The 18,185-nt window shown below is 50.7% G+C and overlaps 1 protein-coding gene across 9 annotated transcripts in view; it reads right to left on the bottom strand.

Moving 5' to 3' along the window:
- EVL (Enah/Vasp-like) overlaps positions 1-18,185 on the bottom strand; it is a 165,158-nt gene that overhangs the window by 38,166 nt on the left and 108,807 nt on the right. For all 9 annotated transcript variants that reach the window (XM_029237762.1, XM_029237759.1, XM_029237763.1 and 6 more), the window contains one exon: positions 13,312-13,489. In XM_029237762.1, coding sequence (XP_029093595.1) covers positions 13,312-13,489 — 178 coding nt within the window. The remainder of the gene's footprint in view (positions 1-13,311; positions 13,490-18,185) is intronic.

Here is an 18,185-nt window from a genome sequence, read left to right as displayed (position 1 = left end):
AAAAAAAAAAAAAAAAAAAAAAAAAAAAAAAAAAAAAAAAAAGCAACTTCAAATTGTTATAGTAATTTACAGGTGACAAAAAACTTGCACAAACATCATCTCATGTTATCCTCACAACAACCCTGTGAGGTAGGTGTAGTAAACCCATTGTACAGATGGAGAAACTGAGTCTCAGAAATCTAAAGTGACTTGCCTGAGGGCACACCCTTGGCACGAGCAGTGCACGAACCCAGACTTGCCTGACTCCACGTCCGATACACGTGTACCCCAGGGCCACAAAGAGCTGGAGGTCGGTGAGAACACGGCTGCTGGCTGGGGAAGGCGTATTCCTCGGTTCAGGGTGCTGCTAGGCGGGCCAAGGTGACGGGTGCGATTTCTGTGTGAGACAATTCTATGTGCCATGTCCCTCAATCACAGATAGCACCCCTCGCCTTGCGCCCAGTTCCAAAAGTGGTGCTGGTCCAGGAACGTCGTCTTGGTCTGCAGAGGATGGCGTGACGGCAGGAAGCATCAGGCCACGTGAGGGACAGACAGACAGACAGATGTGTGACCGCACCAGCGAGCTCACCTACTGTCCAAACACCTGGGTCGTGTTGGCCCTTCTTTGGGGCTCCTGCCCTCGACGGGCTCACAGTCTAGATGAGCAAATAGCGAGCTCAAACCAAGTGGATGACCATGTGCTGAGAGGCAGGAGGAGGCCCCTGGAGGGGAGGGGAGGGGAGGGGAGGGTGCCTTGCGGTTCGTAGCCCAAGCACGAAGCACGAGGACAACACACATGAGGCTGGGGTCTGGGGTCGGGCCCAGTGCACGCCCGCGTCAGGATAGACCATCCAGTGCAATCGCAATATGGGGCTGGAGGTCTCAAGACCGGCAAGTCCCCGGGTCTTGGTTTGCCCCCCCTCACCTGTATGGATGTAGCCAGAGCTTGTCAGTTAGACAGTGTGCTGGTTTTTGAGGGTCCAGAGACAAACAGGACATTTTCTGACTTCCCAGCCTGACCGAACGTACATGCTGAGAACAATACGACATGCTAGGTGGCATTAACCCCCGTGATGGAGGTGTAAATGAAGCACCGTGGGAGTGCGGGGAAGGAGCGGGGCACCCTGCCACGGTGGCCGGAAACGGCTTTGTCTGCAGAGCCAGGGTCCCGCAGAAGGAGTGGGGCTCCGAAGAGTGGGGACAGGAGGGCACGCTGGGGGTGGGGGGGCTCTGGGGAAGGTGCCCTGGTGAGTCACCGTGGGTGCAGGTGGTAGGACGCCCCGGGGGCTGGTGCGCAGGAAGCGGCCACCAGGGGGCAGGCAGGAGATGACACGGAGCCTCAGGGAGCGGGTGTCCTCAGTGACCCTTTGTCGGGGATAGAAAGTGCCCACGGCCTCCGCAGGAGGGAGGTGAAAACAGCTTTTTTCCTTAGGAGAAAAAAGCAGGTAATTTTAAGAAGAAAAGAGGTTTATGAAAAGCAGAATCCAGCCCCGGCTCTACGAAGCCGGGAGGTGGGGCAGTGAGAGGAAACGGCTCCGGGCCTCACTCTTCAGGAGAGGCACCTGGCCTGGGCGCCCTCCTGTGGGAGCTGACGCTGCAGCAGTTAAGGACATTGGAAAGACTGGGGGAACATTCATCACCAGCACCAGCTGGAAACGCACCAACGAATGATGTTATCACAAGCATACCAGGTAACAAAGGGCCACACCGCTATGTTCTGAGAGACGTGCTTTAACTCATCCCATGTGGATTTGCACCAAGCTACCAGGTGCTCCTTTTCCTTTTTTGCAGAGTCCCAAAAGATAAAGTGGAACTATTCTGGTTGTCATCAGGGTGAGGGTAGGACATGCCTGGTGAACCCCTGGAACTCCACAACATAGACAGTTTGAAATTCACTGCATTCAACCCCCAAACTGTAAGCAAAGTTGCCTTTGACCAGGCAAGCCCCTGTTCCCCTCCCTGCCCAGCGCCAGCATCAGGCTTTAACATTCTGAGGCATTCCTGCATCTAATCCTGAGCCCAAGGCCTTTAAAGGAAAGTCACACTCCCACGCGGAGCCTGGATGCTCTGAGGTGTTGCCTCCTGCTCATGACAAGCCAGCCAGTCTTCAAAACTCCTGCCACCAGCACCATGCTTTGCTGTACACCCATGATCTCATCTGAGGTAGGCATGACCACCCCATTTTACAGATGAAGAAGCTGAGGCTGGGAGGAGTCCTGCCCAAGGTCTGACAGCCTACAGCAGCAGGGCTGCTCCTGGCCTCTCCCCTGTGAATGCAACTTCATGGTCCTGCCCTAGAAGCCCAGGCACTGGGACATGGGTCCTCGCAGCACCCCTCCGGGGGCTCCAGAAGCCCTAAGGTTCTGGGGAAACGGACTCCCGCCTCCAGTGCTGGCTTTAATGGTCTCCTGCTTGAAGCATTCTTGGGCCCCAGGCAGTCTGTGCGGAAGGCCCAACATGCCGTGGGGGGCCCTCTGGGCCGTCTCTTCCACTCTCCCCGGCACACTCAGGCTCGGTCACATGCACATGACATTGGCCCCCTCCCCTCATCACTGCTGGTGACCTACTGGGAGCGTCTATGACTCTGGGATGAGTTGAGGGTCGCCGCATCTTCGGATTTGAAGAGTTTCTTGAGGTCTTAGCGGGAATGGAGGAGGGGACCCTCAGTTTTGGTCTGGGGTCTTCCCACTCTGAGTGAGCTACAGGACAGCATGACTCTGCCCACTGGGAGGGTGGACTGGATGTCACTGGAGAGAACACAGACAAGCCAAGCTCTCAAGCCCTCCCGAGCCCCGCCTTCCAGGCTCCACAGCTCTCTTCCTAGCCCCACCCTGGGTCTGGGTCCCAGGGAAAATCCTTCTTTAGGAAGGAATGGGTGTGATGTGGGACAGCGGGAGGAGGCTTGGGTGCAGGCGCCAGCTCCGCCCCGATGTGCTGTGCAACCTGCACAAGTCCCTCCCCTCACCGGGTCCCAGCTGCAAAAGGGAAGCCCAGCGCCCTGACGTCTAAGCCCTTCTCTGGTCCCACATCAGTGCTGGCCGGGCCTCCACCATCTGTCCTCCACACCTGTGGAGGCTTGGAGGGGGAAGATTATTCTCAAAAGCCCACTCCCGCCAGAGGGCTGGAGGCCATCAGCCTGGGGCCTCGCATCCGGTGCCACCTGGGCCCTACCCTTCAGGAACAAGGAAAGACAACTAGACAGTGACTGCGGGAAGTTCTGAGAGAACCTAGTTTAATGAAAGAGCGCTCATCTGCTGACAAGGAACAGCAGTGCCTGTGAGGGGGGCAGAGCAGAGGCCTGGAGGAAACAAGCTTTATTTACCGGACACCTACAGGTACAGGTGTCACACAGGAATTGTGTGGGGTGATCCTCCAGCCATCAGTGGTATTATTATATCCATTTTATAGACGAAGTGACTCGTCAGGGTCACACTGTTTGTGAGTAGCAGAAATTTGAACCCAAGGGTGATACTGTGATTTATAATAAGAAATGTATATTTGGTCTTCGTACACTGTTCCCGGCATATAGCTCCTAAAACCCTTGTAATTTCCTAAATAGGAGCCAAAGGGGCATCTTTCGTGATAACATTTAGTCTTCTTCTCAATTCCTGAAACAGCTTCAGAGCATGGAGGTGAAATGGGTGTATTCTAACAGGCCCTTTCAACCACCCTTGAGTTGATGTTAATGCAGTGACTTTTGATTAGAGGGCTGGAACTTTCAGTCCCCACGCCCTCAACCTCTACGGAGGGCAGACTGGCTAGAGATTGGGTTCAATCACCTGTGGCCTAGGTAATGAAACCCCCATAAAAAACCCAAAAGGATGGGGCTCAGAGATCTTGGGTTGGTGAACATGTGGAGGCTGGGGAGGGTGCTGCCTAGAGAGGGCACAGAAGCTCTGGGCCCGTCCCACACGCCTTGCCCCGTGCATCTCGTCCATCTGGCTGTTCCAGAGTTCCATCCTTTTCTAATACACTGGTCGGTAATCCAGTAAGTCAGACATTTCTCTGAGTTCTGCAAGCCACTCTAGCAAATTAATTGAACCTGAGGAGGTCACAGGCCCCTCTGACTCATGGCCTGTTGGTCAGAAGCACAGGTGACTGGCTCCTGAAGGGGGTGGGGGCGGTCTTTTGGGGCTAAGCCCGTAGCCTGTGGGATGCTGCCTGCAGGCAGTGTCTGGACAGCTTGGTGCGCTGTCGGAGGGACGCGGTGCCGGAGCACAGGCGTGCTCGGAGGAGAGGCGGGAGGAACGCGTGGCTCTCCTTCACACCGCGGTACTCTGGCTCCAAAATGTACATTCCCCGCCCACCCCCCGCCTCCCGGGGGCCCCGCTGCCTCTCTTGCTTGTCTCTGGAGGAGAAGAGGAACAGTGTTCAGATCCCAGCCTCCCTTATCCAGCCGGCACTGTTAGGTGACGATCCAAGGAGATACCAGACGTGACGAAGATGGAACTCGTCTTGTTTTTACACAACTTCTAGCCCTTCCTTGCAGACTCAATGGCCCCTTTTTATTACAAACATTTTATAACACTCCCTGTATTATACTGAAGTGAAATTTAAAGATTATATAACCTACCTACATAAATTAGAAAAAAATAATAAAGGAGAGGAGAGAGAAGTAACCAATAATAAGACAACACTGCACCACGTAAAAGCTCAGACAACTACAGTAGGAGACATCATCAGTCAGGTGCTGGCACCACCCCCAGGCTCAGTGACCACTACTGACACAAGCGGTTTCAATAATGCGGTGCTGTGTGTGTATCTCACCAGCAAGTACGCTGGAGATGAGATTTTCCAAAAGAGAAAACAATTCTTGGTAAAGTTACAAACAAACTAAAGCACAATTTTCTTTTGAAGCACGTGGCGGTTGCATTCCTAGAAAATTCAGCACATACTAAAACTGGTATTAAAAAAAAAAAGGAGGGGCTTCCCTGGTGGCGCAGTGGTTAAGAACCCGCCTGCCAATGCAGGGGACACGGGTTTGAGCCCTGGTCTGGGAAGATCCCACATGCCATGGAGCAACTAAGCCCGTGGGCCACAACTACTGAGCCTGTGCTCTAGAGCCTGCGAGCCACAGCTACTGAGCCCACGTGCCACGACTACAGAAGTCTGCACACCTACAGCCTGTGCTCTGCAACAAGAGAAGCCACTGCGATGAGAAGCCCGTGCACTGCAACGAAGAGTAGCCCCCGCTCGCTGCAACTAGAGAAAGTGCAGCAATGAAGACCCGATGCAGCCAAACATAAATAAATAACTTAATTAAAAAAAAAAAAAAGGAGTGCTTTTGCTTGCAACACAGTAAAGTTCTGTCTCAGATAATTAAGTTCCTTGCTTCCACGTGTCTGGTGGGACACGCAGGACAGTACAGGATCACGCGGGGCTGCCCAGCACACTGTGATGCGTCCAGCGCTCCTGGCTCTCTGTCCACCGGCCACCAAACGCCTCCTCTCCGCTCCCACACTGTCCCCACTAGAACCACCTGACTAGTCCAGCCTAAGCACCGACGCCCGCACAGCAGAGGAGACACGCCTGAAGCCACAGGCATGGCGGCGGCCGAGCTGGCCAACAACCAGATGCCCGACCTCCGGGCCAGGCTCTTCCCACCGAGGGCGGAGCTTCCCAGGGAACCCAGACGCTGTGCTGGGGGAGCCTCTGCCTTAGTTGGACGGGGCTTGGCTGGTCACCATCACAGCCTTTCATGTGCCGTGCTGCGCTGAACGCCTCAGAATCTGCCCATCTTACAGATGGAGAAACCGAGGCACAGAAAAGGGAGGTGATTTGCCCAGGCTGCATGCAGGCGAGCAGCACCCAGGTCTGCTAACCTCCGGGCCACCATGGCCTCTTCCTCCGCGGAGCCGACGGGGCACCACACACAAAGGGCTCTGAGGGCCTCTGGCCTGGGGGGACCTTGGAGGACAACCAGCACTGCATGTTTCAGACGAGGAAACTGAGGCCCATGGAGGTCACTGCACCGATCGAGGGCACACGTGAGGAGCAGAGCTGCGACCGGAGCCAGACCTCCTGAGTCCTAGCCCAGAAGAACAGAACTTGGGCTCCTGAGATTCAGGAGGTCAAAAAGGCTGCTGCTTCTCACACGCATTTCCTGAGCTCCCTGTGTGCCTCTCCGGCTCTGTTACTGGAAAATGGCTGGTGACTAAGGCTACACCGGTCCTACCACCAGTAGAACCAGTAAGGTGGCAGGGAAGCAGACCCCACAGAGGTGTTGTGAGTAAAACACATAAGTACCCCGGCAGAGGGGATGTGCAGGGCCGAGGGTGCTGGCTGTAGCTGCCCGAGATGGGAGGCCGTGGGGTGCGGCAGCAGGCGCACGGGCCGGGTGCTGGCACGACCCGCCGAGGTCTGTCCTCTCCGGAGCTGCCACAGAGCCCTCGGGGAGGCCAGCTCCTCTCTGTCCTCCCCCTTCAACCAGAGAAGTAGCTCCAAACAGCAAAACAAAAAAACAAAAAAACTCCAGTTTTTTTCTGTTCTGGCCTCTCCCGTTGCAGAGCACAGGCTCCGGACGCGCAGGCTCAGCGGTCATGGCCCACGGGCCCAGCCGCTCCGCGGATCTTCCCGGACCGGGGCACGAACTTGTGTCCCCTGCATCGGCAGGCGGACTCTCAACCACTGCGCCACCAGGAAAGCCCTCCAGTTTTTTGGAAAAAAAACTTGGCTAAGTATTTCTAAGATCCTTCCCATCTTTAAATTTATTTCTAAATATAGGTCAATGAGGGAATTATTTATCTACACATTTGCTTTTCCAACAAAAGAGCCATTCTTCTTTTTCACGTTACCGAGTGAATCATTCAGGGAAACGCTTTCTCAGACAGGCACCCAGACACCTGAGAGCTTGAAACAGCTAGGTCTTCTAACTCCTAGACCCCCTCCCTGCTTTAAGAAGCCAGATGAAGGAACAGCCAAGGAATCTCTCTGACCTACTGACATGATTCTAGATTCTAAACAGAAAGAAGTTCCTCCAGCAGAAGTAAAGTTCCAGGGAATGAAAGAGAATGAAAGTGAATGTTTTCTTCTACGCCTATGCAGCCGAGCATGAATAACAACGACTCCTAAGATACAGATGAAGTAACACGACTCCACAGCAGCCGGGTGAGGGAGGTGTGTATTTATTATCTGTCGTGAGCCTGAAACACACTACATGACATCAGACTGCCTCCACTCATTTGCCAAAGGAAATAAAAGATCTCTTGGTCATTGGAGGGCGCACCTGCCTCGGGAGTGGGAAATTATGCAGACGTGACTAAAGGCGCAGGAGGTTTGCAGCCCTGCGCGTGGTACTGCACTTAATTAAAGCTACTCCTGAAAATAATGGGAAAAATGAAATCTCAAATTAGCATATGATACGTTTTCCCTTCTCTTGTGTTTGCTAAGATTATAGGAGTACTAAGGCCTGGTCCTGGTGCAGGCTCAGCAGTGGGTGACCATCGACTGGGCTGGACACAGTACAAACCAGTACTCCCATTCCGGAAGGTGTATTCAGTAAGATACGTCAAAGCTTTAGAAATGTATGTATTGTTTGACTCAGAAATATCCCAAGATATAATCGGACAAGTGTGTAAAGATGAACATGAGACGCAAAGCATACATACAAATTAACATATAAACATACAAGAGAGCCTGAGAGCCTGTAACAGCCCTCTGTTACACGAATATAGTAGTGCAAAATGGGGACAACTTACTTACAAGCCGAAGGCTGGTTAAATTGTAGTAACATCTCTATATGGTACTCAGCGCAACACTCTGGCCACTTAAATGGTGAGGAGATCCGACTTCCTTGGCACAGAAGGACATGCGTACCATAGTGCCAAGTGAGAAAAGCTTACAAGACAGTACATACAGGCTATTTCCGGGGAATAGCTCTTCAGTCATATGCGAACACAGAAAACTCTGGAAGGCTACGTAAGCGTTAACAGCAGTCATCTCTGGGTTTTAGGATCGGAGGTAATTTTTTGTTTGCTGGTCTGTATTTTCTATTTTTCAGTTATAAACAAGGACTACGGACGATGAGGGATGCTGCCTCCCGGACGTGCTAGGTCCTTCGGGAAGTAAAGAAGGACATTCTTCCGTCTCGTTTCTACACAGGGCTTTTCCTGCTTCTAGCATCGGCCACAGTGACCACATCTGTAAGCAGTGAACTAGCATTCACTCTGTCCAGACAATATACATAAAACCTAAACCGTTAGGGCTAGAAGGACCTGTAGAGAGCTTGATTAAGTCTGTATCCCTCCTTTCAGAGACGGGAAGACTGGGGCCCCCAGAGAAATGACCTGTTTAAGGTCAGAGGCAGGCTCACACGGAAGCATATAGAAGCAGTTGCCTTTATAAGGCCACTAAACTGTGAACTGAAGTCTGCTAAGAGAATGAACTGCAGCGGGGAGGGAAGCTGAGCTGGGCCGGGTGGCCAAGTATAGCCTGTAAACACTGCTGCCCTGCCTGACAGCTGGCGGCTTTACCAGACGGTGGTGCGCGCCCACTGAGGACAGCAGCCGCAGGGAGTCCAGGTACGTGCATCAGTGGTGTGGGAGCTGAGACGGTGCAGACCTGCCGGCACCGAGGCCCGCGTCCTCGGTCCTCTTTCTGTAGCAGCTGTAACGTGCCATGAGCCATGCTCACTGCCCTGACCAAGCCCCTGTGATCCCCAGAGCAAGAAGCCCACCCGGAGCTGTGGGCTCAGGCTGGGCCCAAGGCTGGCTGACCCTCCCCTCTGACCTACTGAGGCACTGCAGAGTTGTAGAAAAAACACTGGATTTCAAAGCAGGAGCCCTAAAATTGAGTCTCAGTTCCACTGGAAGATTCTGGCAGACATGTCACCTCTTTTAACCCCAAGCCCCCATCTGAATAAATGTGTCTAACAGTAGCTGGCCTGACAACCTGTGGGAAATAAAAGCCAAATTATAGGCTCTTTAGAGTATAAGAAGTCCTTTCTCAGCCAGCTGAGGCCTACCTGTGGGGCTGCCTGGTTAGTGGGAGCCCCTTCCCTCAAGAAGGGCAGGGAAGGGGCACGTGGGAGAAGATCCTGGTAAGAAACAAAAATCCTGGGCTTTGCAGAGGAAGCCTAGATGTTATTATTACTACAGTCATTATCTCTGCCATCCAACTAGACCACAGAAGCCCCACTCTGAGTCCCCCTAAGCACACACACCAGCCGCGGCCATCACACCTCGTCACGGAGCGGTACCCACAGGGAGGCCCCGTTTCCGCCAATGTCGGCACTCCTCCTTCACGCAGAAGACGGCTGCGCATTCGGAGACAGACGGCTCCTCCCCACACCCCAAACTACCTCCAGGTGCCGATTTCTATAGAAAAAGCCCCAAGAACCCAGGGGCTGACTGTCCCCCTATCCACCGAGATAACCCCTGAACCCAGAGCCTTGTGGGTCCCAAGAGAACCCTGAGCCAGCTCTGCACTCCTGTCCCTACCCAGGGAACCGAAAGCACCAGGCAACAGGACCATTATTTAATTTGTTGATTTGACTTGCTAAATTGGCTTTAGGTTCCCTAGGTTGGGCCTGAAGTTGAAGAATGAGTATCCAAAACTCACTGGCATAAAAAGACAGGTTTTGTGGGTACCAAGGAACAAGTCCAGCAAAACAGATCTCTCAAGGGTCTGACTCTCTCCTCTCTTGCACGTAGAAGTCAGGCAGCGAGAACATTACTCTGTTGCACCCGTTCTTTCTCCAGAATATTGTCAAGAACTCTGGCTGAACGATGGGTTTCACCAGGGTAACGGGCAGGAAGGAACAAAGAAAGAACAGAGTCGTGACCTGTCCTCAGCACACAGAGGATGCAAACTGCGAGAGTGGGTCAAGTCCTGGGTGTACATCCAGGGAAGCCCCTTCCCCTCTTGAGCCCCGGCCTCCTAACCCAGCCATGTTGTGTGGGGACTCACTTCCCAGGGCTGTGGTGAGAATCAGGTAAGAGAAAGGGGTGTGAAGACCGGGCGGCCACGATTTGCTCTCCTTTGCTTTCAGGTTTGTATCTAAGCATCTTGTGTCTGCCAGGTTTGTTGGACCCCAGGAGGCCACACTAGTGTCGCTCACGCATGAGGGGGAGGTGGGACATGCTGATGAGACCCTGAGTCTCAGGAAGTCCACGATCTGATGGCCCGAGCCCCAGATGCCTAGCACAGAACAGGACATGCCAGTGAGGAGAGGAGGGAGCAGAGGCGGGCACTTAGGAGGTGCCAGGCCCCATGCCGGGCAACTGAATCCTCTCCGCAACTCTGGAAGAGGGACTTATGACCCCATTTTACAAATAAGGATGCTGAAGTCTACAGAAGATAAGCAAATTCAACAGGACCAAAGGGGAAAGAACCAGTATTATTCACGCTCTTATTCCATACCAGGCACTATACGCTAAGTACTCTATAAACATTTTAAACGTAACCCTCATGACAACCCTAGGAAGTAGGGTTTATTACCCCAAGGCCACAGGTGGCACAGCAAAGACTTAGTATAAGATCTCACTGCCTCTGAACACACGCTTTTCTCACTACACTTGACCCCTGAACAACGTGGCGGTCGGGTTCTGAGTCTGCATGGGTGAAAACCTGCGTGTAACTGCACAGCTGGCCTCCACGTCCACGGCTCTGCACCTGCAGTTGCGACCAACTGCAGATCATGTAGGGCCGGAGACGCATTCACGGAAAAGAAACCACTGTCAGTGGACCACTTGGTTCAAAGCCGTGTTGGTTCAAGGGTCCACTGCACCGCAAACCGCCTCCCGCCGAGGAGGGTAGAACACAGTTTGCCAATACAGAGGGGATTTGATAGAAGCCTCACTATTATCCTGCAGCAGAGGCCTCCTGTGGTAGCTGGTGGAGAGGCTGCCTGTGCCCTGCCCGCACTCTGAGGCCCAAACTACAGGTCAGGGTGGCATAGCCATATCATGGAGTGGCACTCCACAGTGACAGAGCCGGCTGCAGAGACACATGGGTCCAGGGGCGAGTCTCTCAGACGTAACGTCGAGGGACAGAAATCAGGCCCCGACGTACACACTATATGATCCATTTACACGAAGTTCGAACACAGGTAAGAGTGCTCTGCTGTCTCAGAACCTGACATCCTGGTTTTCCTGGGAGGGGGTGGAGGGATTTGGTCCCTGTCAGGGCCTGGCAGGGGTTCTGCATATGCATTTGTACAAGCTCATCGAGCTCACACTTCAGGTTTCTGTACGGTACAGTGCGGTACACCCCAGGTGAAGAAAACGCTTCCTCCTCAGCGGCCCCACGGTCTCCCCTCCACCAAAGGCCGTGGAACCGGGATGGGTGACTACTATTCATGATGAAAGTTTCAAGTCAGGCCACTGTCACCTTGTGAGCACACATCCACCCCCTACCCCAACAAAGACACCTGTTCAACCCAGAGGAGACGCAGGAGGTCGGGGTTCTGAATCTGAGTTACTACCTGGCACCGGGAAGTTATTTCTTCATACTAGGTCACACGATTCCTATCTGAAAATGAGGGCTGGATTAGCTGATTTCCTTGTGATTCTATGGTGAAGTTAAAAAAATAACCAGTAGTTGCTTTGCGTCAGTCATCTGAATAAAATAAAACCTTTCCCCCCCCCCCCCTTAATGTATCTGTATGTACAGATAAAATAAAGCTTAACTCCTACATCCCGGGGCAAGTGAGGCAGCTCGGATCGGAAACCTTAAACGCAGCTCACTCCACCACGAAGCTCAAGGCTTTTGGGTGGAAAAAAAGACAGCTGACTACGCGGTTATTTGGCGCCTACAATGTTGCAGGCAGGCCCTGCACTCATCACTCACACCGCTGTGGTTCCTCGCTGCGCACCCCCAGCTCTCAGCAGAAAATCCACAAACCCTGGGGCCTTTTCACAGTGGGGACAGAACTCTACAAGTACCGGTTCTATGTACGACCTGCGGGAAGCATACTCAAAACGTGTTCTTTATTTTCTTAAAAAAATTCTCCTAGGGTTTAAATTGGGTCCCAAAGCTCCAACCTGTCAGGCACAATAGATATTGAAAAGCCATCTCCCTCCAGGTTCCAAGTACTATGTCTCTCCACTTCCCACCCCAATTCTGGCAGCAGCAGCAGCAGCAGTGACAGTAATGATACCCACAAATACTAACACTGGGTGATTAATATGTGTCAGGCAGCCTGCTAACATACATTCGACTTCATTTAAACGTAGAAACAACCACGTATCACCCATCTTATAGCTAAAGAAATTGAAGCCTAGAAAAATGACCAGGACTCAAGGCCAGCAGGGCACCCCGAGGCCCAGTTCCTCACTACCACGCTCTACCAAGGTAAGATCTCCAGCAAAGTGCAAGACTGTCTCTGTGGCCACCAAGATGCCAACATCCCGGAAGGCCTGCGACCTCCCTCTGAAGCTAACACTACAAATTTCCGAGAACAGCCATGTGTGTTTTTGCTCCTTTGCTTTACCTGCCCTGCATAGAAGCTTTTGCTAGCGCCACTTGCTGCCCCCAGCCCATTGTCTACACCCCAAGTCTTCCAATTTGGAGCCTTTCACTGTGCAATCCGTGCCACCCTTCTAATTCCACATCCAATCTCTTTCCTATCGGCACCGCAGTCTGCAGAGACACTGCAGCGTTCTCTTTCCCAGCATGTGCTGGGCTTTCAGGCCCATGTGCCTTTGTATTTGCTGTTCCCTCTGCCTGGGATGCCCACTCCCACCTCTTTGCCCTTCAAAACTCCAGCTCAAATGTCACCACCCGCTCAAAGCCTCCCTTGGCAGCCCATATGGGCAGTCCCTTATTTCCCTTTCTGTGTTCCCCAAGCCCCTGCCCTGCTCATACCTTATGAGCACATTTATCACAATGCGTTACAGTTAGCAGTTCATGACTCCGTCTGCTCCAAGATACCAAGTGCCTTGAGGGAAAGGCCTCCATCTACCCATTTCTTACCTATTCTGTCTAGTCAGTTTCTAACACTCAGTAAGTGTTTAGTAAAAGTGTGCTAAACATACGCATAATTGAATACAAGAATACATTTTTGCTTGTTCCCTCCGATCTACGCCAAACGTGCGTCTAGAATATCAAATTAGGATGACAAGTGTAAAATGCATCTGGACACTTGGCTTTAGGAACACAGTACAAATCTGTATCTCACCAAGGGCAAAAAAGATGTAAATGCCATTCTCTCCTCCTTCAAATTGCTAACATAGCTTTAAATCTAGAGTCAGGCAGTGCGTTTCTCTGAGAACCCACAAAGCATCAGCTCAGCGCAGCTGCAGGGCGAGGACACCCAGGCAGCCAGAACTGTAGGAGGGCAGAGGTAGAATGAGAGAGAGTCTAGGCACCAGGCCAAGACAGAGCCCCGCTTACCTCCTTCTTGGGAATTCATGATGTTCAGGGCAAACAGCATGGCATTGGAGAACGTGGTCGCCTCTTCCTTACTTGCAAAGTTTAAACCATAGACCTGGCGGGCATCTCGCCACTGGTGGAAGGTTGGCGTTGCCTGATTGTACTTCAGCCCTTTCACGATTGAATAATTGATCACAACCTGAAAGGGAAAAGAGAGAGAAATACGTGTAAATAAATAAAAGGTAAGTGAGCTGTGTGGGGCAAGGATATTGTGTCCCCTGGGGCTACAAGAGGACAGGGGGACGGGGATGGGGTCAGCAGAAGGGGAGAGCACGACCCGGCAGCTTTTCAACATGATCTATACAACACTGAGGGTTTGAAAACTAGTTATTTCATTTAACTAACAAAGAGTGTGGTCGTGACCTCCACATGAGAGCCCTAAGCTGGGAGTCAGGTTCCCTGGGTCCTGGTCCTGGCCCTGCCTCCCAGCCATGTCACCCTAGGCGGCACCGCACTTCTCTGGGTCTCAGTTTCGCCAGTTATAAAATGGGGATAATGATCCTGGCTCTACTGACCTAATGGGGTTACTGCAAAGGTCACACAGTGACACATATCTTATGGAGGCTTCTAGATATAAAGATCCTTAAGGGCGAGAGCCTTTTCTAATTCATATTTATGCCTCCCATAGCCCTCTGCATAGCGTCTAATACTCAGAATGCACTAATAAATGGGTTATTAGTTAAAAGGACAACTATCCATTCTTTTGCATGTGGCTATTCAGTTTTCTCAACACCATTTATTGAAGAGACTGTCCTTTCCCCACTATATGCTCCTGACTCCTTTGTCATAAATTAATAAAACCACATCTGATGGGTTTATTACTGGGTTCTCTATTCTGTTCCATTGATTTTTGTGTCTGTTTTTATGCCAATATCATGCTTTTTATTTACTAAGGTTTTTAATTACTATACTAAAATAACAGTAATATAGTTTGAAATGAGGGAGTGTGATGCCTCCAGCTTTGTCCTTCTTTCTCAAGATTGCTTCCGCCATTTGGGGTCTTCTGTGGTTCCTACAAATTTTAGGATTGCTGTTCTAGCTCTGTGGCGTTTTGATAGGGATTGCGTTGAATCTTGTTGATTGCTTTGGGTGGTGTGGACATTCTAACATGAGCACAGAGTCTGCTCTCTTTTCCTTGGTGAGTCTGGCTGGAGGCTTGTCAGTTCTGTTTACATTTTCAAAGACTCAGCTCTTAGTTTCCTTGACCTTCTCTATTGTCTTTTTAGTCTCTATTTCACTGATTTCTTCTTCTTTTTTAAAATGATCACCTCCTTCCTTCCCTCCCTCCCCTCCCTCCCTTTCTTTCCCCGCCCTCCCTCCTTCCTTTCTTTCCCCGCCCTCCCTCCTTCCTTTCTTTCTTGGCTGCGTTGGGTCTTCGCTGCTGCGTGTGGGCTTTCTCTAGTTGTGGCGAGCACGGGCTACTCTTCATTGCAATGCGCAGGCTTCTCTCTGTGGTGGCTTCTCTTGTGGTGGAGCGCGGGCACTAGGCGCGTGGGCTTCAGTAGTTGGGGCACGTGGGCTCAGCAGTTGTGGCGCGCAGGCTCTAGAGCTCAGGCTCAGTAGTTGTGGCGCACAGGCTTTGTTGTTCCGCGGCATGTGGGATCTTCCCGGATCAGGGCTCGAACCTGTGTCCCCTGCACTGGCAGGTGGATTCTTAACCACTGTGCCACCAGGGAAGTCCTATTTCATTGATTTCTGCTCTCATCTTTGTCATTTCCTTCCTTCTGCTAACTTTGGGCTTCTTTTGTTAATCTTTTTCCAGTTCCCTGGGGCATAAAGTTAGGTTGTTTGTGACTTTTGTTTCTTGAGGTAGGCACTGACTGCTATGAACTTAGCGGTAGAATGCAGAACTGCTTTTGCTACATCCCACAAATTCTGTTATGTTATACTTCCATTTTCGTTTGTCTCCAGGTACTTTTTTTTTTGCGGTATGCGGGCCTCTCACTGTTGTGGCCTCTCCCATTGCGGAGCACAGGCTCCGGACGCACAGGCTCAGCGGCCATGGCTCATGGGCCCAGCCGCTCTGCGGCACGTGGGATCTTCCCGGATCGGGGCACGAACCCATGTCCCCTGCATCGGCAGGCGGACTCTCAACCACTGTGCCACCAGGGAAGCCCTGTCTCCAGGTACTTTTTAAATTTCTCTTTGGATTTCTCCTTCAACCCACTTTCGTAGCATGTTGTTTAATCTCCACATACTTGTGACCTGAAACCATAAAGCCCCTAGAAGAAAATATAAGTGATAAGCTCCTTGACATAGGCCTTGGTGATGATTTTTTGAATCTGATACCAAAAACAAAAGTGACAAAAGCAAAAATAAACAAGTGGGACTACATCCAACTAAAAAGCTTCTGTATAGCAAAGAAAGCCATCAACAGAATGAAAAGGCAATCTACTGAATGGGAGAAAGTGTTTGCAAAACATATATCTCATAAGGGACTAATATCTAAAATATACAAAGAACCTGTATTGCTCAACAGCAAAGAAACAATCCAATTAAGAAATGGGCAGAAGATCCGAATAGATATTTATCTAAAGCAGACATACAGATGGCTAACAGGTACAAGAAAAGATGCTCAACGTTACTAATGATCAGGGAAATGCAAGTCAAAACCACAAGGAGATATCATCTCACACATGTCCGAACGGCTGTTATCAAAAAGACAAGAAATAAAGTGTTGGCAAGGATATGGAGAAAAACGAACCCTTGTGCACTGTCAGTGGGAATGCAAATTGGTGCAGCCACTACAGAAAACAGTATAGAGGTTCCTTAAAGTTAAAAATAGAACTATCACATGATCCTGCAATTCCACTTTTGGGTATTTACCCGAAGAAAATATAAACACTCAATCAGAAACGTATATGCACCCCCATGTTCACGGCAGCATTATTTACAACAGCCAAGATATGGAAATAACCTAAGTGTCCACTGATGTATGAACAGATTAAGAAACTGTGGTATATACACAATGGAATATTACTCAGCCATAAAAAGGAATGAAATCTAGCCACCTGTGACAACATGGATGGATCTCAAGGGCATTATGCTAAGGGAAAGAAGTCAGACAGAGAAACACAAAAACCGTATGATCTATCTTGTATGTGGAATCTTAAAAAAAAAAAAAAGCTCATGGATACAGAGAACAGATTGATGGTTGCCAGAGGTGGTGGGGGTGGGGGTAGGGAAGGGCGGGGGAGAAATTATGCATATGAAACCACTTAACACAGCTGCTAGCACACAGGTTGCCAGCAAGTGTTAGCTGAGAAATATTAAGGTCCTCAGAGATGGAAATATGCAAGCAGAGTCTAGATAAGGCTGGATGGCCTGCTGTTAGTGATACAATGGAAAGATTCTGCTTTAGGAGAGGTACAAGATGATTTCTCGGATCTCCTCTGGCTTTGAGGCTCTAGGGTTTTGTGACCTGAATTGGAGATAACTCAGTCTACTGTCCACCCCCCCCCCACCCCCGGTCAGGAAGGAGAGCTCAGGAAAAGATTCGGAGACGCAAGGGGACATGGCCAAGACACCCTGTGTGCTGGCTGGGGCACTAAGATGAGAACTCTCATTTACTGCTCCATCCTGCTGTGCTGTTGGATAAAGGCCAGAGGATAGCAAATACGGGCAATATCCACAAGAGCTTTTCCCCAAGTCTCAGCCAGGTGGAAGGTAGGTTTGGATTGTCCTATAGTGAAAAAAGAGCGAGCAAGCGAGAGAGACGGAGGGAGAGAAGCACGTGTACTAAATTAGCTAAAGAAACACAACAGTTTCTTAGTTGTTACATACTGACACTGCAGTTTTGGCCAACATCTATACCCAGGTTCCTCGGTGGTTCTCTCTCTCTGGGTTTAGCTCTAGATCGTCAGAAAAAGGGCTGGAGGTTTCGTGGCTACATGCATGATAAGAAGCACAGTGACTTGTGGTTAACACAGCTCTTCAGAGGAGAGGGCACAATGATAGCGGTACAGTGACCAGAATGAGGGAGATAAGACCCTCTTCCTTTCTGCCGTGGTTAAGTCTATACCAGGAGGTCTGTGTTTGTGTGGTTTTGGTGCTGCACTTTTAGTGGACATTGACAAACTAGAGCAAGCCAGAGGGATGTGTTTCAAATGGACGAATGTCTGGAAACCACATCATATCAAGAATGGTTGAGGGATACGGAAGCAAGATAAAAGAAGACTCTTCAGTGTATCACATATCTTTCCAGGTACTTGAGGGGATGATCTGGGGAAGTGAGATTTAGAATCCTAAGATTTGAAATCTCTGGTTGGCTATGTTCTTGGAGGGGGACTTAGAGGGAGCGGGAACTGGGGGAGGTGGATGCCTATCCAGAATCTAGAAACAGTGTGGCGTAAGGAACTCAGAGACCAGACAGAATGTCTAACTCAATCCTCCCTTTCTACAGTTGGGAAAACTGAGGCCCAGGGAGAATAAGTGATTTGCCCAAGGTTACAAGGTAAGTAATGGTAGAACTGAATTTAGAATCCAAGCCTGTAGCCTAGGACTTTGTGCTGCTTCTGACTGCCAGCATAACGAGCTGCAATCTTTCTTCCCATAATTCCTTCTCTGGTCCTAGCTCTAACCTCTAAAGAGCCTCAGAAATCGATTCTCTACTTTTAGAGATTTTCGGCTATTGGATTGGGAGAGTGTGATAAAGCTGTTCCAGAAGTTCTCTGGGTTCTTTGCTGCACATGGCTGGCCTGTCCTCCAACTGCAGCTCTTGGGTTACCATTTCTGATCCATCTACACCTAGAGCATAGAGTTATAAAGGCTGCTCACCGAGTGCTGTGTCTGCTAGCCAGACATAGCCCACAAGGGTCTACGACTGCTCCGAACAC

Source organism: Monodon monoceros, unplaced genomic scaffold (assembly GCF_005190385.1).
Source record: "Monodon monoceros isolate NGI ecotype Baffin Bay Population unplaced genomic scaffold, NGI_Narwhal_1 Super_Scaffold_21, whole genome shotgun sequence".
Taxonomy (NCBI): Eukaryota; Metazoa; Chordata; class Mammalia; order Artiodactyla; family Monodontidae; genus Monodon; species Monodon monoceros.
The sequence above is the reverse complement of the archived record's forward strand: the minus strand, read 5'-3'. Positions and strand labels throughout refer to the sequence as shown.